Here is a 20,794-nt window from a genome sequence, read left to right on the forward strand (position 1 = left end):
GCTTCACCTAGCGGAGCCCAGGGGTGGGTGGGTTCCCTGCACGGAGCTGCAAGTGGGAGAGAAAAAGTCGATGGGTGAGCTGTGAGCTGCGATAGTGCTCTAAGAAGCAAAGCTTGCTTGTGATGGGGCAACTCCTCCCAACTTGTGTGCATGCCCCAGGAAAACATCGGAAGCAAATGTCTCCTGGAAAAGATTAATTCCCTCGGTATTCAGTGACAGCAGCTGTCTGCAAAATCCTGCTAGAGGAAAGTAGGGCAGGCCACAAAGACCATGAAGAAAAACACTAATGTTTATGCATCTATCAATCTGGTTTTATTATGTTTAAAACACAATCAGTATAAAGTTCATGTTTGTAATCAATATGATAGAGGCTGTTGGAACAAAAATGCAAAGTTACTGCATAGCAATGTCAGGCTGTAGTATGTATTTTTTATTATTTGTAAACACATTGCTTTTTTTTTTTTAAAAAAAAAGTATGTATTTACAGTTATTTTTCAGATTTTCTTTTGGTGCTGTGTTTTTGTATTTTCTCTTTTTGATTTCCCAAGGTTCCCTGCTATTTTGGAACCTGAGGAAAGGATTAGAGCACCGTGACTGGTTCATGTGAGAACTCTGCAAAAGCTATTGCCTGATTATTTCATTACCACATGAATAAAAATGTCTATAGAAAAAAAAAAATAAAGTAAATGTTCTTTATTAATTTTGTATCTAGGAAAAGTAAACTAAGGAAAAAAAAAAAAAAGCTTATATTCAATTTTTTTCCTTTTTTATTTTTTTTTTCTTTAATTGCCTTTTGTTTTATTTTAAGAAAGTATCTACATCAGTGCAGTTTGTTAATGGAGCAACATAAGAATGATCGCGTACTTTCTGCTCCTTGTCAGGGGAATACTGACCTGGTCAAACATCAGGGAAAAAGGGGGAGAGGAGGAATCCTAAATGCTGGATTAGGATCTTGATCTTCTGAGTATGAATCTCAACCCAGTTTTTGTAGTTCTGGAAAAAGAATCACCTTGCTTTCCTAGCTTGCTTCCATAAAAAGTGAAGTATGCGTGTGAGGTATGAGAAGAAAAAGAGATGCTTCTAACATGCCTGTCAGATCAGAGAAGATTTAGCCTTTGTAAATTTTCTGTAACAGTACTCAGAAGCCATAAATTATGGCCTGATTCCTCTACCCTTTCCCAGTCTTACTTGCTTACATCTGCATAGAGCTATTTGTATTGTTAGATGATTTCTAAACACAAAGATAAAAGATTTTTAAATGGCAGAGCCTGAGCAAGGATGTTTCATTTTCTGTAATGAACATGAACTCTCTTGCTATTATCTGCTGAACATGCTATCGAGCCTCTAAAAGCCATCATTACTAAGAATAGCAAACTGTCAACCTGTCCCCATGTCATGCAGAGCTGTAAGGTTCAGAGCTGCTTTAGGAGAGAAAAATCAGGCTCCCCATTTAGTGTCTTCACCTGTTGGATGTTGCTGTTTCCAGGCTGGGGGTTCAGTATGGGAACCAAGTACCACTTCCACAGCTGGAGAGTCTTTGTTCTTGTCTGCTCTCTGCCCTGCATCGCCTCCCTGGTGGCACTGAAATTCATGCCTGAAAGCCCGCGGTTTTTGCTGGAGGTAAGATGATTCATGTGAACGTTGCAGCCTGGTATGAGCAGAGGATAGCTGGTGATAGCGTGTCACCATCTCTCTCTCTTTGCCCCTTCAAACACACACAGCACAAGCATAGAGGCAAAAGTGGCCCTACACATCTAAAGTAGCTCCACAAATTGCTTCAACCCCAAAGACTGCAGAATATGGGGTTAATCAACGATGGCCAGTGCTTTACTGGTGAATGTGGCATAGGAAGAAGGTGCTGGGCGCCAAGAATTTTATAAGCCCAACCAAGGCATTTTGAAAACAATCTCACAAAGTCTGGGCATGTAACTAGTAAATGCTGGTGGAAACGCAAAGGACAGCCCCTGCAAGTCAGAGGTGGGAGTAGAGCCCAGGTCTCCTCACACATCTTCTCTTCTCTGATATGGACATAATGCTCTGTTCCTGACTCCTCTCCTGCCCCAGACAGTTTTGGGTAACTCCTTTTCCCAGCACAGAAATGCTGCACTGTGCATACAAACCACACTTCTAGCTCTTTGCCCTTAACTCAGCCAAGCCATACGGGTGTTCTCCAGTGTATTTGACCTTTTGATTTCTCTCTACACTTTTTTGAATTACACAGCTGGGAATTGCAACATTTATTTTCCTTTTCCTTGATGTTTCCAGATGGGCAAGCATGACGAAGCCTGGATGATCCTCAAGCATGTTCATGATACCAACATGCGGGCCAAGGGCGAGCCAGAGAGGGTGTTTACGGTGAGTTTTACAAAGCCACTGCCATTTAAAAAGAAAAGCAGGACATAATTTCCTTGGTGTGGCACAGCACCAGCTTATTCTTCCTTGGGAGCCTCCCTTTCAGTGCGACCACCCCCAGCCATCAGGGCTCTGAGATGCACTTCATGCATTTAAGGTTAGGTGCCAGCCTGTTTTTTCAAGAATCAATCAATCCTTTGAATTGCTGTGAATACTCTTCATTCCTGATGTTCCACTACATTGTATAGAACAGTGATTTTCCAATTACATATGCACTTAATTGGTCTGCTCTAAGAGACTAAAACCGAGTAAGAGTGATATTAGTCATGTGGGAGATCTGAGTCACTCCTTTATCCATTCCGGCTTCTAATCAAACTCTGATTAAACCTCATGTACCTTCTAATGAGCTTCCAAACTCCATCTGCCTCATTCCCCATCTTTAAAAGTCTCCAAGAGAAAGCAAGATGAGTGATTACTACTCATTAGTCTGCTGCCTGTTGCAAATAAGGTCACACCAGGGGTCTTGGTTTATAGCAAAATCAGGTAAAAGGTGTATGCTGGGGTTAGTTGCAAATTACTGTAATTCAGTTGTGAACTCCCAGTGAGACAGCTGGGGAATAGCTCCTGATTTATGCTTTTAAAGATAAGAAGATGCATGCTCTTGGAAGATAGAAAGAAGGAAGAAAAGGAGTTATATATGTATGTAAAACATATCTTTTCAAACAAAAATTTGGGCCAGGCTCCCTGTTCAGAAGGATTGTCATGAAGCAGTGCCCCTCAGGAATGATCCTTCGAGAACAAAAAAGATTAATTTCCCTACCTGACAATTGCATGCAGTTCAAATAGGACCTTAATGAGCATGTGCTATTTTTAGCCCATCAGACTGCTGTGAGGTAGCAGAGGTGAGAGAGAGCCCAGCGACTCTAAATGCCTACCTGGCTTTCCTGTAATGCTGCATCGGGCTGGCCAGTCTGCTGCTTATCCATGAGGAGAGAGGCTTAAAAATGTATATATCTGTAGGTAGGGCACTGTGAGAGTCTGAGCTGTGTGGGAGACCCAAGGAGCAGCTGTACAGCACTGGGTTGTGCTCGTTGCTCCATCCAACCACCACGGGCTGGGCAGAGCTGAGCGTTGCACCTCGAGGCATGGTGCCTTGGCTGAACCGAGATTGACTGGCAGCCACTGGCACAGGCAGAGGATCGGTTCGGCTGGTGTAGTACAAACTGTTGGATTTTGGGTTTATCTGATAGGTCAGAAGTTGCCAGTTTGTGGTGAGTCAGCTGTAACCAGGACAGCTCCCGGAGCTGACATTTAAGCAGTGCCAGCAAGAGGAACACAGAGACTCCGCAGCTGAGCCAAGCAGCTCATTCACACTCGGAAATTTATTCAGTAAATTTTCACCTCCTTCTTGTATTTACAAACCGATCATGGTTTTCTTGAGCATATATTTTATTTAAAGTTACTGGGCAAACATTTTCCAAGACTTGTTTTTAAGGTTTCTCGAGCAGCTCAGTTAAGGTGTTCAGTGCTGAAAATTCAGGCTGTTTTGGTGGAGCGAACCGATTGCTCACCTCATGAGCGAAGGCATTTTCAGATGCAAAGATTCCCATCTACTTGTTCATTTGTCACAAAGGTTCTGCCAGGGGTACTGAAAAGGTGCTAAATGAGAAATGCTCCTGCCACTTGTGATAGAAAAGGAGATCCTAGGGGCACAGTTTGATGTAGATGCAAGTGGCTGATCATGAAGATATATTTTACTGCAATTGTCTGATCCTAATTCCTAGAGGGAATCTAAGGGATGCAGAAATAATGTAGAGCACAGGCACATTAACCAATACGTGAAAGACTGAAGTGGAAGTGGTGCACTTTAAATACTTCAGGGAAGCAGAGAAATAAAAGAGAAAGGATGGAGAGAAGGAGGACAGTAAGGAAGGAGGGTTAGCAGGAAGGCTTTTTCCTATAATAAAATCTCATGTTATAAAAAAATCAATTAACACTCTTTCTAGTGATAACTTTCAAGAAAAAGATAGTAAGGGATATCACATGGAAACATGATCTAGAAGACAGCAGAGTTTAATATCCATCCAATATCAGTTCTGTTAACTTTGGTCCAAATTATTTTTCTCTCTCTCTCTTAGGTTTCCTACATCAAAACCCCAAAGCAAGTAGATGAGTTTATTGAAATCCAGAGCTCAACAGGGACCTGGTACCAGCGGTGGCTGGTCAGAATCACAACCACTTTCAAACAGGTAAAGAGAAAATAAAACATCCCACAGGGACTTTTGAGCTTGGAGCTCCAGTGCTTCATTGCCTCAGGTCATTGTGTCTTGAAACCGTAACTCTCTCTCAAAAACCTGACACTGCTTGCAAAGGGCTGTAGTTGGACTGTACTTTCTATACAGATATGAGCACATGAAAGATGCCACACTGGCAGCCAGGCCCCGAAATGCCCCTGTGCCCAGCAAGGCAATCACGCTGTGCTAATGGCAGAGCTCCCAGCCACAGCCCCAAGCACTTGACTCTCCTTCAGATATCGATTCCTCTCCCCCAGGCCTAAGTGAATTTGCCTCCTGCAGTGGATTCGTGAGTGCTTGTTCCTTGCTCCTGCTGAGACTGAGTTTCTAACAGCTTTACATTATCTCTTCAGCTAATTTAACCCTTCACAGATGTAGAACTTTGCGGAAAATCTTGTTGGATGATTCCAGTCTAGGAGAATGAGCTTAAAGTAAAGGAGTGTCCTTCTTAATTAATAGCAATGTGGGTTTATGCTATATTGATGTGTCAAGTTAGGAGCATGAGGAATTATGTTCCTTAATGTTTCTGGCAGTGATTCCTGCAGTAGGTCAAGAAAAGCAGATCCTGTTTTCTATCCTGCTCTGCTTGGCTTCATCCCCACCCAAGTTCATTGTACCCCTCTTAAAGTGCCAACTTAATTTGGATTTTTGCTCTTCAATGAGCTTTGGAGCTTGGTTTGACAGTACTCCTGAGGTCGTACTTATACATGAAATGACAAAATTGTCAGAGGGTCTGAGAACAGGTTCATAGCCACATTTACTGGTGCAGGCTGAGGGGCACACTGTGTCATCTGAGCCAGCCCTCATCAGGCACTCCAGCTCATTACAGAGTGTTCAGATCAAGTACCCTGGCACACAGCTGAATGTGTGATCTTTCTGTAAACCATTTATCTCAATAAACATGAATTTGAACTAACACTGAATATAAGACATGCATCTGACCTTCCCCTAGTAAGCCCTTTTTACTGACAACATTAAATTTATGATGCACTCAGAAATTAATCTTTTGAGTCTCTGTGAGAATTTCCTTGTAGATAATTCTTTCTTATGGATTTGTAGGTCTGGGACAATGTGCTATATTGCTTAACAGCCCAGTACAGGATGAACACACTGATTCTGGCTGTGGTTTGGTTTACTATGGCCTTAAGGTAAGGCACTTCAACATTTTCAGGAAATTAGAGGGCTCTCAGAGTATGAATAATTATTGGTACATTTAAATAAACAATTGCAATATTAATCCTGGTATTGCTTTAAAGAGTGTTTTTTTTACTAAGCTTTGTCTCTGATGAACTATTGATCAATTTGATTGCCTTTATGTGAACACAAGGTGCTTTGAACAAGTCAGGACTTGAGAAGTCAGTGGGGCAGTAGTACTTTCTGACTTTTAGTCCTTTCATTTAATTTTGTCCACAAAACAAAACAAAACCAAACAAATAAAAAAACTACCTGCTTCTAGCAGTATATCAGTCTAAACCAAAACTATTCAGGTTAGCTCAAATCTAATCTACAAGTAAATTTTAGCTAAATCCCTCTATACTCTCACACTTGCATTAATCTCCTTTCCAGGGGAAGTTTCCAGATTTCTTGCTGCTCTGCTGGTCTCTTAGGCAGCAAGGACAGAATATTGTTGTATTTTCTGGCTCAGATGTCAATGTCACTAAAATTTAAATGAGTTGCCCTGCTTTAGGTGAACAAAAATGGACCAACATACTTCTAAGAGCAGCATTTTAGAGTAGGGAGATATTTTGCTTGGTCCTATGTCAGAGTTATGCAAGAATTTCAGTCAGAATTGCATTTGTATTATGAATTTAACAGGTTTACAAGTTATGAAGTAGATGTTTGGGAAAAGCACTGCAGTATTTTCAGTGCTAGGATCCTGTATCCCTAATGTATTTCTCCCATTTTCCTTTAGTTACTATGGCCTTATTGTCTGGTTCCCCGACATGATCCGGTATTTCCAAGAGGAGGAATACGAATCCCGAGTGAAGATCTTTGATGAGGAAGAAGTGTCACACTTTACCTTTAATTTCACCCTGGAAAACCAGATCCATAGAAACGGGGAATACAGAAACGATAAGTAAGTGAACAGAAATTGATTTGATTGATGCTGACAGGGAAGAGGGCATGAGCAGATGTGGGGATGACATCCACCAAAACACACATACAGTTTTAGGAACTAACCCTGATTGCAAAGTAACTGAAATTAATTTTTGGAAAGTTCTTTTTTATTAGTTATCCACAGAGCAAATGTCCTTTTTATCCTGCTTTTCACACACACTGCCTGAGCCACTCACATCTCCAGGCCCAGTGGGATCCATCTGAGGTGTCCTGCTTCCAGTAGCGCCCTTACTGGGAGCTGGGCAGCTCAGGATGCAGCTGTGATTTTCTTTGCTTAGCACACACTGACATCTACTGGTCTTGGGCAGCAGAGCCCACCACTTAAAACTTTTTTTGAAAATAAAAAGCTGTGTTGCGCTGAAGTCCTTGGTATGACTTACCTGAGTCTCCATCCTGCAGCCCAGTAGCATGAGCTGTGCCATGGCCAGTTGCACTGGTGCGCTGGCCAGCATCTCCCCACAACCTGTCACCTTCTCTTTTAGTGCTCTGAAGTCAGAGAAGGTACTCTAGGAGAACATCATTGCTTCCTTCCCCTTCTTCTTTTTGGGCTGGGCCTGGGTTTTTATTCTGCATCCAGCCTGACCTCAATCACAGCAATATAAACCCTAGTGATTTGTAGCAGGACATTTTTACTTTTCTAAATCCCAATCTAATGGGTAGGAAAATACCCCTATGTAAATTTTGTGGTGATCCCATTGCCCCAGAGGGCCTAGACAGGGTGTTGTTACTCCACATCCTTGCACTATGGGGGGAACATACAGGGCGTTCACTGTTACAAAATGATTTATTAATTTATTCTTCAACTGGAACTGAGGATGCTCAGCACCTTCCAGGATGAACATATAAAACTGTGATGTATATCACTATACTCCTGCCTTCGTCCTCTCCAGTTTAATAACTCAAACTTGATTAAGCTACATTCCTGCAACATCCAGAGCATATCTCATGATTTATAGATCCGTTTTGCCTCTAGCCCTTGACTGTACATTAAAACTCCATTGAACACCAGGCCATTGCTGTGTGACTCTTTTAAAGACAGATGTTAAGAAAGCAAACTGCAGGCAAAGGATTTCTAACAGCCTTTGTGAGTAAATACATCACAGGCTATTACTGGGCAAATGCAGAACAGCTGAAGTGTTGCTGTAACCTGTGAGACCTTCTACATGATGCAAAAGACTTGAGTAGTCTTCTTGTTATATTTTGAACATTAATAATATCTGTTAGTAGTCTCGGTTAAGAAGTCCTGCAGTGTTCACTTAATGGTGTAAATAGCCATCATGTTAGCGTGTCTTGTAAGTGCTCAATTCAATTATGTTTCTGGGCATATGTTATGAAGCCTTTTTATTTGGTGACAGTTGTGGCGTCCTCAGCTAGAGCTATAATGCTTGCACTTAATACCTCTTACATCTTCCAAACATGTCTGTGCATTAACTAATACATCTTCCCAATGTCCCTGCAAAATCTCACAGGTAAATCAATATTGTGTCATCCTTCAGGCAGGCAGGTCAGACATGTCAAGCTTCCCATCAGAGGAGAAATCAATCATCTGACACTGTTGATTATTTTTAAAGTAATCTGTTTTCTTTACACGATATGCAACAGTCCTCGAACAGAGATGGTTACAAGCAGTACCCATAATCTTCCTGCTCCCTCTAGAAAGCTTACAGCAATTTTGCTTTAAAAATCACTTTGAGTTTAAACAGCTGTCAGAAACCTTTCACCAAATGGGCTCCTGATAATGTCTGTTTTTATTTCTGCTTGAGGAAGGGGCAGAATAAAGAAGGCAGGAAGGTCAACTGCCAAAGAAAATGGCATGCACTGGGTGAGACCGAGCATTGAAAATGGGAGGATTTGTATCAACTGGGTTTTAAAAGCACTTTTTTTTTTTTTAAATTTTTTTTTGGTCACTACTTTGAGGAATAGGAAAACTGCCAGAAATTCCGTAAGAGCCATCTCGAGCCATCTCTTAAAAAATGTCTTCAAACCCCTCTTTCCTAATAAAATACAAAAGCATTTTGTTGGAAGGTCAGTTACACATTTAAGCAAAACCTTTCCTGTAAATGACAGTAGAAATTATCATCAGTGCTGTCTCTTGAAACATGTTATATAATGTAGGAAATACCTCAAAGTACAAACTTCTGCTTCCTGCCCCCCAGATTTATCGGCATGAAATTCAAAGAAGTGAGATTTGAGGACTCGTTGTTTGAGGAATGCTACTTTGAAGACGTGACGTCCAGTGAGACCTTCTTTGAAAACTGCACCATCATCTCTACTGTCTTTTATAACACTGGTAATGGGATTCCTGATATGGTTTCATCCCTGTAATTAGGAACCATTTAATCAGATTCTGGGAGGAAGGATGATAGGGATCTGTGTGTGTGTATGCACTGGCTAATGAGAGTGGTGATGGAAAAAGGAGGGTGAAGGCAGGCTATAAGGGACTAGTGCTGTCTTAGCTTTATGGTTGGTTGGCCAGGGTGGTGCTGGCGGTGCTTTTGCCTTATGGTTTAGCTAGATATATTTCTTTTCTCACAGACTGAGTTTAGTTTCCCATGTAGGCATCAGCCTGCCAAAAAAAAAAAAAAGTGTGCCTCCACTAGCATTGCCCCGAGGGCTGAGGCTGCTCCCATCTGTGGTTCAGGTTCTGTTTCTTGCTTAATTCAATGTATCTGTTGCTACATTTGGAAGGATGCTCCAGGTCGCTCCCAGTGTTTTTATCTACATGGCTTCTGGTCTCATTTGCTACTGAAAAGGAAATGCAAAAGTCTGCGCTCAGGCCTCGGCACATTAAAGTAGTGGCAAAATGCCTAGCAGTTTAAAAGCTTGATCCAACAAATTTGGCTTAAAATATAATTTTTAGTTCCGTCTTTAATTCATATTCAACTTTTGGTTTGTTGATTACAGATAATAAAATATTCATTAATTTGTCCTGCAAAAGCTTTTAATTTCTATTCTAATAGAGAACAAACCATAATGCCATTAAAGTGAGAGTCTGCTTTGCCCCATCCATGTGGCATAGGGGTACTGGTCCAGGTCATTCCAGAAATTAAATATGCCACCAGCTATCAGGCATGAAGGTAAAGTTTGTCACTAAAATAAAAACTCCCTGGCCATTTCCATTTATTGAGGAGCATCTCTGAGACCTTTAAGTTAGTTTTGAGCCTGACTCCTTGCTGTATGAAGGGAGATCAGCTGATCAGGATCAAGACTTTGCCTCTTTCTCTTGCAGATCTCTACGAACACAAATTCATCAACTGCAGGCTCATAAACAGCACATTCCTGAAGGAGAAGGAAGGCTGCCACATGGACTTCGAGGAAGACAATGATTTCCTGATCTACCTGGTCAGCTTCCTGGGCAGCCTGTCCGTGCTGCCGGGTAACATCATCTCTGCATTGCTCATGGACAAAATAGGGAGGATAAAGATGATCGGTGAGTGGTCTGTAGGGGTCTGTGCTGAAGCAGGACCACCTGGTGCTGTGCAGTTGGTGCTGGTTTCTGCAACGTTCTGTATAAATAAATAACACGTTTTGCTTGTAGTGATGAAAAATCACAACAATTACTTGCTGTGGCTGTTTGACAGCCTAGGAGATCCATCTTTGAGGTTTCTGATCTTCAAATTATTTTAAAAAGAGCTTCAGGAAACATATGGTAGATTAATTGCCCATGTCACATCCAAGCAAGTTGCCACCCTTTAGACATACGGGACTAAGTTATCACCTTATCAACTTCTGATTACTTTGGGAATTTCTAGTGTTGCTTGCTCCAGGGTTCAGACCTTGCTCTCTTGCCAGGTGCTGTGGAGTCATGCCTCAAGGGACAGACAAGTGAGCTTAGTAAAATCAGGGATGAGACACTCTCTTGAGTGTCTCACCTGTTTCTTCTGGGAACAGACAGAAGTTTAGTTAGCTGAGCTTCGCTGTCAGACAGGTAAAGGTTAGGAAGATGATCTCATCAGTGTGTCAAGAATTTACACCAGGAGGGCACAATGAGCCTTCACATAGTGAATTTGGAAAAGACCCAAACAAACCAGTGGGTCTGTGGGAAATAAATTAAATAAAGCTGAATGAGAATCAGGTTGTCCACCCTGCAGACATGTCAGCATTTCAGCATTTTCATCTGGAATTGAGATGACAGCTGGAAACCTAAATGCTTATTTCTTCTGCAGAATGAAAAGTACAGGACAAAAATTGGTAACGACATGCTGAAACGTTTCACTATGGAATTTCCAATTGAAACAGCCTTCTGGCATCCCACCCGTATCACTCTGCTGAACATATTATTTCTGGTCAGCTTAACGTGAAAACTGAATTTCTCTTTTGTGTTATGTGCCTCACTGGGACTTCAGTTCAGTTTTATCGTGTTCCACTAAACCCTCTCCTGTGCTGAATGTCAGATCTGGGGCACACACGGTGTCCCTGATGCTGCACTGTACCTCTGCAGTAGAGGAAATATCTGCACTGCACAGAGGGGGATGTGGTTTGGCTGTGGAGAAGAAGTGGGCAGGGGTCCTGCATGGTAGCTTTCCATAAGTAGAACATCACAGTGGCAAAATATAACTAAATATACAAAATGAAGCATTTTAGTTCCAGTTCATCATCCGAATCATTTTGGTTGGTGTCAAACTGATTTTAAAAACCTCAAACAAATAAAAAAAAAAATCTTTGGTTTCCTGGTGGTAAATGGAGATATTTCAGCAGCAACAGAACTTTCCAGTGAAAGAGACTTTGATTTTGCAAAATTGCTTCTTTCAGGTGAAAATTCCCAACTGGGAAAGAAGGCTGTGATGTAGCCATTAATATTCCTGAATCTGAACTGTGGCTAACTGAGCATGAATGCTCTCACTTTCTCCCTCAGTGGCGTTCAAAAAATTATAGCTCCTGTGCAAATGTGCCATGAAATCTAATGATGTTCTTATAATTAAAAGAGACCTCAAGTGCTTCTTACAATCGGCTGTAAATTATCTTAATTGAGTCTAGAAATGTGTCAAGTGATTTCAATAAGATGTGAATTGCTCTAGCTCTTCACTCAAAACTCAAGTTGAAAAACCTTCATGATTCTTCCTCCTCGTTGGCTTTCATGTTTACTTGCCTCTACTCTTCCTGGGTCCATCTGGAAGTCTGAGATGCTGGAAATCTGCCTGGAAAAGCCTGTCTTCAACCTCTCCGTAGAGCAGGAATATCAGCATGATCAGATGGTTATTGAGAACATTTTCAGGCTGGTTTCCAGCATCACACAGTGACAGATAGGCAGCATCACAGTATTTTTGGATTTTTGCAGATTTCATTCATTTCGGGGTAAAGCGTTGTCACTTAGAAGCCATCTTTATCAACACTGTGGCAGCTCGGCCACGGATGAGGGAAACCGGTGCCAACATTTTTCTCCTGGTTCCCCCCGCAGGTGGCTCGATGTTGATCTCTGCAGTGTGCTGCTTCTTCCTCTTTTTTGGCAACAGCGAGTCAGCGATGATCGGCTGGCAGTGCCTCTTCTGCGGGGCCAGCATTGCCGCCTGGAACGCCCTGGATGTGATCACCGTGGAGCTCTACCCTACGGATAAGAGGTGCTCAGAGTCTTTTTCCTTCCCACTCTTGGCCCTCTGACTCTGTCCTCTCTTTCCCTGATGGAAAAGACCAATGCTCACTCTAGATACATTGATGGGGGAATTGTATTTTATTTATTTTAATAAATAAAATAAAGCAGACCTCAACAGCCTGGTAGTCCTGAGGCTATACTGGATCAGCATAGCCATTTGCAAGCATAATTCTGCTTGCACCATGGCTTGTACTCAGGGAGTTGTGGGGGTGGTATGGAGATTATAGGCAGATAAATTATGGAGAGTACATCATTTCTGTGTATGTGCATGAGGTCTGGCCCTTCAGACTGTGTCCTCCAGCCTCTCTTCTTAGCTTATCACCATGACAGCCTTTCCCTTCACAACAAAGACGCAACCACGTGCACAGAATGATGTGGGAGATGAGGTAGCATTGGAAACTTTGGGGGAATAAGCTACAGATGACATCTTTCCTGCCAGCATCATTATAAACCTTTTTTTTTTTGCCTTTTCCAAGCTCTTGGGGAGAGAAGTGAAGGGGAAAGACTGCTATGAAGACAGCATGCTTTGAGCTTCTGGGTGAAGCAGGGTTAGGAGGAGAGACCTGGCCATTGCTCTGGTGGCAGCCCACCCCAGCCAGTGCTTGGAAGGGCTTTAAGAAGTTCTAGAGCAGGTTGGGTCCTGCTTTCCTTGGGAAGGGCAAAGGCTGTCAGAGTGGGCAGCTCGAGAGCTAGGGAAAAGTTAAAATGAAGAGAAACGAGTACACACAGACATTTTCCTCATACACACAGACATGCAAAACAGTGATATCTATTTATTTACTATCTATTCTGGCTGGCTTACTTGCTGGGAGCGTAGCCTAGGAAACATAAGAGCATTCACAAATAATCCATCCAGATCTTCTGTAGTTATGCCAAGATCATCCCTCCTAACCATTGCTTTCTGTTTCTCTTCCCCACAGGGCAACAGCCTTTGGCATCCTCAATGGGCTTTGCAAGTTTGGTGCCATCCTGGGGAACTCGATCTTTGCCTCCTTTGTAGGGATAACCAAGGTGGTTCCCATCCTCCTGGCTTCCTCTGCTCTGGTTGGAGGTGGCCTGCTCGCTTTGCGCCTGCCAGAGACTCGAGACCAGGTCCTGATGTGAGCAACTGAAGCCAGGGGGGTCAGGGGTGGACGTAGAAGAAGAAGAAAAAGGAGCCATGTTTGGAAAAATCAAAATGTCCTTTTCTATACTGTTTTGTCGATACCTCAAAGAGAGGGAGCAGAGGTGAACGAGCCCAAAGGGATAAAATGAAGCCCCTTAGTATCTGACCCTTTTACAGCCATGATTGGTGCATGCAGCTACTTCACACACCCTGCAGAGCTTTGCTGTTTGGGTTTAATCCTGCCTACACTGGGAGCCTATCCTTTCCCTCCCCATCCCCGTGTAGTGACACAAGACACGAACAGGGGCTTTGTGTGTGCGTGTGCCTCCGGGGGTGTGAGCAGATCCTGAGCTGAGCTGTGAGAGCCTGCCTGCCTTGCTGAGCACTCCCTGGCAATTCAAACAAGCTGTGCTTAGACACAAAAGGCATCCAAATGGCAGACAGGTAACAAACCCATCATAGGTCAGATCCAGCAACAGGAACAAGAGCTATAAATGTGACCTTAGCTGTCTTGATTTGGGGGTTACAACTTGAAAAAAATGAGAATCCTCGTTTCTGAAGGATTTGAGAGTGGGTGCTCAGCTCTCTTAGAAGACTCACTATCTCAAAGCCCCTTACTGTCTTCACTTGGGCATAAAGAATCACTAGGCACCTTCTTGGTCTGGGAGAGAAATATATACATAATTTTATATCTATAGATGTATTTACACTTACTTGCAAATGTATGTGCATATATTGAAGTGATCAGCTAGTGAAATTTATAATTTTTAATTTCTGCACTATTTAAAAGACTTTAAGAGAGGCACTAAAAACTATTCCCACTAATTCAAGTTTATCTGGAGCTATGGCCAACTTAATGACACACCATTCTTTATACCAGACACCAAATATATAAATGCATTGATGACTGGGAGTATAATTTCTATGATGCTAAAGATCTTTTTCCTACAAACTCAGATGGAGGAGAAATTAATATGATGTTGGAGCATTCCACAAACCAAATGTGTACATATTATCCAGTGTAAATAGAGGACTTTTTGTCTAATACCTAGAGTATGTTAACAGAGAATTTACCAGCATTTTAGCCATATTAGTTAAAGAATATGATGCTTCATTTTCTTACATATTTGGGTCTCATCAAAACACTGTAAGCACAGTTACTTATAGCCATTTAACTTGCTACATGGGGAATGCACACAGCAAGCTTTCACTGTACAGAACATTAAATTCTCCATTAAGTGGGACAGTTAAGTTTGATATCCTGTAAAGACTCTTTCTGAATTTCATATGCTCTTTATATTGTACAACTTAAGTTCTGTTGCACCTGAAAGCAAAGTGAGCTGTGTATTTTTGGATATATTTTCTTGGGAAGCAGGAATGAAATGTATACTGTTAAATAACACACAGAAATACCTAGATAGTGCTAATTAGGCCCATTCAACAAGCTCAGCCATAGACCAGAATTGAGTAGAAATGGGAAATAGCCACATAATGCAGGGAATTTGTCTCACCGTGATATTTTCTGACATTAAAAGTTATGAGTTATTTTGTACTTTTGCTAGTGACCTTTTTACTTTTCATTGGTTCCTTTTTTTTTTTTCTTTTTTTTTTTTTTAAGAAAATCAAGCAGTGCTAGGCTGAAATCCAGCAGGACTGAAGTCTACCACCTCTGCCTTCAGCTGCACAGAGGCAGTCACATACACCCACAGCTCACACCGGGGCCAGCCCCGCGCAGCTGTGGCAGTCGGTGTCAGCACCGCTGCAGAGGACAGATGAAAGACACAAAGTGTGGTGAGATCACAAGAAGCAAATCCTTGCCGATGAGAAAAAAGTGTCTAAACAGCATTACTTTCGTCACTGTGTCAGCTGGGGATAAGCACTTAAAGAGCAGCTAGGCTACAATGGGCTATTTGGGATTTTTATAGATTTACTCTGAGGTTTATGAAATTGATAAAATCACAAGCGGCTTTAATAGCCCGGCTTATTATGCCTCATTTCTCATTTTATGGGTAGCTTAGGGCCTTTTTTCTGATTTGTCTTCAAAACAGCAAGGTTCCTTCACTGAGGTAGGAGTGAATGTAATTATGTCCTTTGGCAGTGGTTCACAGCTTCTGTTGAGAATCACAGCCCAGAATGTGTTTTTTCTCTAAGAATGTCTGATCCCTTTGCATGGTAAAAAGCAGCTAAATATGTGTTTCAACACAAAAGATCTCCATGGTCTCTATGTTTCATTCTTTCTGTCGGGTTGTGAATGCCCATTAAGTCATTGTATTTACAGGGAAAAAAAGGTTTGTTTCATGGCCTGCACTATTCTGTTGTGCTGCTCTGTGGAGCCAGAACTTATCTTTATTTATTCCATGAAGCACTCTCAGTTACATCTATATCCAGTGCTCTGACAGCAAACCTGATTGTTTGTGTTCTCCATTGACACTGCACAATTACAAAAATGGCATCACTTATTTTGCAAAACTTCACCATTGGTTTCCTTAGAAAGAAGAAATTGAGGTCTTAAGGTGATGAAAATGGTAAGGTAACATCAGGAAATGTTATCCAATCTTAGGAAACTTTCTTCTTTGCAGAATGGGTCCTTCACAGGGTCTGCCTGGTAAACCTCATGACTAAGAGAAGCTGGGGCAAGGTAAAGAGCAATAGGATCTGGCAGTCAGCTTCACCCTGGTTCCCATGCAACTGTGACACTAAAATGCATGGGTTGGTCACTTCGGAGTTAGGGGACAGTGGGTATGGGGCTTGATGATGTTCCTATCCCTGATATTTGACCAGGGAGTTCATGAACAGCTACAAAAGTGCAAACACACACTGCAGCTGGTACACCAGGGCCTGGGAAAGGAGGCACAGTTAACAGAGAAGGAAGAAATGAAAAGCTGAGGAGAAACCACATTAGCTAGCCTCAGACACCTACAAGTCAGCTGTCTGAATTCAAACTAATCACCCAGGGTTCCCATTACTCCCAGTTACACGAAATAGTGAACATCTGTGGCCATTCAGTTTTGGTTTGGCTCCGAGTTTCAGGCTGTGCGCTACCAGCTAGGCCGAGGCCAAGCCATGGGGCACCGAAGCACCGTGCATGGGGAGGTTTCTTGTCGGGCACCTCCTCTGATGGCTCAGCTTTGTTTCTGCTGTAAAATCAGCATTGTGGCTGCACTGCAAGGGCCAGCTTGCCTCCTCCAGCAGTTCCCCCTGCCTACACTTGCCGCAGTGAAGTCTCCATGTCTTGGAGTTCTGCTATTACTGGATCATCTGCAGAGGAAAAGTGCTGATCACAGCCCAATAACAGTCCTCACTGAGCACCATTTCCTCGGATTTGTGAACTTTTCAGCAATGAGGGCACAGAGGACCAAGACAGGGGACTTGCCTTAAATCCCAAAAACCTCCTGTAGAGGACAGTTGGACCTCTTCACGCATATGTGGCACGCCAGTCCAGCCACTCAACCAGGGACTTTGTGGCTTGGAAGAGATGGGTATAGGGAACCCAAACCAGCCTGCTGGGTCCTGGTGTCTTCATCCATACAGTGGAGTAATGGGGCCCCTGGAGCAGTTCATTACTGCGTTCCTGAGCACACAGAAACAGGTATTTAGAGGAACAGAAAGCACTGTTGCTATTGTACAAGACCAGTGGTATTACAATAAGAGTTCTGCCTCCTTATATTCCTGTTGATTTAATGTACTGTTTTTCCTGAACGGCAGTTGTGCAGCACTGCTTCTGCTATCACATTTCATTCTGCCACATCCTGCTGGTGGTGGCTGCTGCTTGGGGCTGGGTGGGGTGACCCCCTGCTCGCCTGTACCATCCTCATCTCCCAGAAATGCTGTGCGATTTATGAACGGCAGCGTATGGATCTTCTGGACTAAGAAAAGGGCCACACTATGAAAACCCACATCCAGAGACAGATGTTCTGCACTCTGGGGAGAGGTCCCTCAGCTAATGTCCTTTGGTGACAGGGGAAAGATGCAGTGAGGGACGTTCCTTGAACCTGGGAGCTGTCTGGCCCCTGGGCTGGGTTCACATGTCGGCACAGAGCAAAGCTGCACGGAGCTGAGCTTTCTGCACTTCTTAAGGTCTCTTCTAGGTCCTGCTTTGAGACTTCCAGCAACAGAGTATACTCTGACACTGGTAAGGACATCCTAGGTTCGTTTCTGTCCTTGTTTATGTCCTTTGACTCTCCAAAGGACACTAAAACCTGAGAGTATATTTTTAGGTTTATGTAGATTTGAGCCCCATGCATTGTATTTCCATCAAGTTTCTCCCTTGGTTTCTCACCCTTGTATTAGCCAATGCTGCTTTTAGGAAGAATCAAGCCTGGGAACTGTGAAGGAAACAAAATGAAGAAATTTTTTTGCTGTATGTAATGCTAGAGCTGTGTAAATGTTCACACACTGCAAGTTCCCCTGTAAATAACACCCGGTGTCGTGCATTTAATGAAATGTTTCATTTAGGTGTTCTGTCAGCTCTGTGTGTGAGATAGCCAATTCCAATCCCTTGGTTCCTTGGTTCCTTTTCTTCATTTAAAACTTTTTTTTTTTTTTTTTTAATTTGATCTGTGTCTGGTTGTCACTGGAAATTGCAGCTGTTCCAACGGACTTTGTTTTTGTTCTCCCTGTCACATTAAAAAGCTGGAAGAAAAAGAATGGCTCCTGCAGTGTTTGTGTTTAATGTGCACTTTGAGTCCTTTTACAAGAGTTGCTGTGGGTGACTTTGTACTCTGAAAATGTGGGGACTTCCTCTGATGTTTGCAATGTGTACATCCTTGCTATCTCACACCATCCCACCTCAATTAAGACTCCCTTCTACTACTGCATTATCACACTGTGCATTTCCTAATGCATTACATAAGAAACTCTATAGCCTGAAGCATTTTCTGATGAAGAAAGCATAACGTATTTTTAAGTGCCATGTAAGAAAAGTTTAGCAACAGGAACACGTCCAATAAAAAAATGGTGTTTCTTGTAGCTACACAGCATTTGACATAGCACACTCTTTTCAGGCTTGTTGGTAAGGCCTTTAGGTGCAGAAAGGTTAAGTCCATTAGTGTCCAGTTCTCTCCTTGAGTGCACTACATGTGCAACATGCTAAAGCTAATATTCAAGCTGTTAGATATTGGAAACATAATAAAGGAATTATGTAGGTTCATCAGTCATCAGGAGACCAAACCAGGCATTTTTCCTCAGCTTGGGTTCAAGCAGATGCCAGAGGACCCATCTGGGCTGGGGTCTTACTGGGTGGGCCACAGACAGCAGCTGGTAGGGACTGGTCTCAGGAGCTGCCAGCTGGGAATTTTGCAATACCCCTGTCTGGCTACAAAGAGTTACAGTGACTACAGCTCATAAGCCCCTCGTGTGTATTCTGCTTTTATACAGAAAGCTGTGTATTAGCAACCACCGTTAAAAATAATTTTCTTAGAAGAAAAAGGCTTTTAGATAAAGGTCAGAGATTTGTACTTAAAGCCTCAGAGGTGCTTCAGAGTAGTCCTTACTCCGGGCTATCTGACATTCTGTGTGTAAGGCTGCAATCTCATTAAGCAGGAAAATCCCATATTTGAATGTGCAGACAAGGATTCTGAGAGAAATTGTGTTAAAATAAAATAATAATAATAATAATAATAAATTAATAAAAAAGACTGGTTTTAAAGTAGGACCTGGGGAATTTAAGAACAGGATTACTTGGCACAGTTGCCTGAGATAGCATGAGATAGACTAGATGGTAAGAAAAGCTTTGTAAATCTGTGTTGCTGTTTTTCCATACTGATGATTTTACCTTGACCATCTTATGCTCACCAAGTGGAGTTTCAGGCATAGATTCCTGTAACCACCAATAAATGACCCAGATTCCCTGGATGTGCAGGTTCAGCCAAGCTGTCAGAGAAGGTTACCTAGTGGAGGAAGAAGGCTGGAAATGATGGCAATTCCAGCAGCTACTAAATGCAGTAGGTTTGAGTGATGCTTGAATTGTGAATTGGGATATTGGGAATATGATTTGAGTTGGTGTATGGTAAACAAGACCATTATTTTTTCAATTCTTCTGTATCTCAGAACTTTACTGGTTTTGAGGCTTTTCAAGAGGAGATACAATTTGGCGGTTTGACTTCACAGTCACTCAAAATCAACCACTTGGCCAGGCAATTGGTGCTGGGCACTGGAGCCCTGAATTTCCAGCTTGGGGCAGAAACTGCTGCAGGCTGAGTGCCCTGCTGATTGCAAACTTTGACTTTGTGGCTGATATCAAGTGAGCCTGTAGTTTTCAGACCTTTTTTTTTTTTTTTTTTTTTTTTTTTGCAAGCTGATGTATAAAACACGCAGAAAGCTAACCAAAGAGATTGTGGCAGGTTTTCTTTGACTGTTTTCAGTGGGAACCAAGGAATTTGCAGCATCCTTAACCCATAATAAGGTTTGGGGCTTATATCTGACTTTTACATTTTGAGTGCACTATAGGTATTAATTAAGCCTTAAAAGTACTATTGGAAAAGTGAGAGCTTATTTGTTCCACCACTTGCTTCACCTATACAAGCAGCCATGTACCTATACCTACTATACGTGCACACGTGCATGTATAGAGTGACCTCAATCACCTCGAGTGCATTTTCTGCTTCTGCCCCAGTCCGTGTGGATCAGAAACGAGCCCGGCTCAGGCCAGAAGATGGCAGCAGCTGCCCGCAGCACCGGCAGCCCCCGCAGTGTTTCTGCTGGATGCGCCCAGCACTGGGGCCCCGGCAGGACCCGCACGGGGCACGGGTGCTGCCAGCGGGTGCAGAGCACAGGGGTCTGGTCCCCCCAGGAAAGTAAGGGAAAGGTGACAAAATCGAGCAATGGTTAGAAAGTTTTGAAAGGACGGAGCCCTGCCTAGCGCCAAAGCTTTTGAAGAGGGAGTTGTGCAAACCTGGAGCAAAGCAAATGTAATTATGGAGGAGAAAATGAGAGTTTCTGCTTCAATAGTCTAGTGCAATGGGTTTCCAGCTTTCCTGGCCTGCAGCTCCTATGTGTTTTCCAGCAAAGAGGCAAACACCTTGTCAAAATGTGGCGAAACTCCAGCTGGATGAGAAATACCCAGGGCTGGCTAGTGCTTTTCCCAAAATGCTCCTGCGGCAGCCACAAAGGTAAGATGAAGGGCATCACACATACCTGTCAGTATGTTGCTTACCACCTCAGAACAACCTGCAGCCACAAAACCTCAATGCCTTTCCGATATGGGTGGTATATTATTCAATCAGAGGACTGAGCCTGCTGAAAAATAACCCAATAGCAAAAACAAATGGTGCGGCTGCCTTTCTTACAGCTTCTAGAAATCACGGAGCCCATCCTGAGGCCCGTGACATGGTTAAG

General features: G+C 42.8%; 1 protein-coding gene across 2 annotated transcripts in view; it reads left to right on the plus strand.

Moving 5' to 3' along the window:
- The window catches only part of SV2B (synaptic vesicle glycoprotein 2B), a 61,770-nt gene extending 45,166 nt beyond the window's left edge, over nt 1-16,604 (plus strand). For both annotated transcript variants that reach the window (XM_027466233.3, XM_027466235.3), the window contains exons 5-13: nt 1,487-1,620; nt 2,266-2,355; nt 4,491-4,601; nt 5,706-5,794; nt 6,559-6,723; nt 8,921-9,054; nt 9,994-10,194; nt 12,163-12,322; nt 13,275-16,604. In XM_027466233.3, coding sequence (XP_027322034.1) covers nt 1,487-1,620; nt 2,266-2,355; nt 4,491-4,601; nt 5,706-5,794; nt 6,559-6,723; nt 8,921-9,054; nt 9,994-10,194; nt 12,163-12,322; nt 13,275-13,458 — 1,268 coding nt within the window. In that variant the 3' untranslated portion in view covers nt 13,459-16,604. The remainder of the gene's footprint in view (nt 1-1,486; nt 1,621-2,265; nt 2,356-4,490; nt 4,602-5,705; nt 5,795-6,558; nt 6,724-8,920; nt 9,055-9,993; nt 10,195-12,162; nt 12,323-13,274) is intronic.
- The last annotated feature ends 4,190 nt before the right edge of the window (nt 16,605-20,794 follow it).

This window comes from Anas platyrhynchos, chromosome 11, assembly GCF_047663525.1.
Source record: "Anas platyrhynchos isolate ZD024472 breed Pekin duck chromosome 11, IASCAAS_PekinDuck_T2T, whole genome shotgun sequence".
Lineage (NCBI taxonomy): Eukaryota > Metazoa > Chordata > Aves > Anseriformes > Anatidae > Anas > Anas platyrhynchos.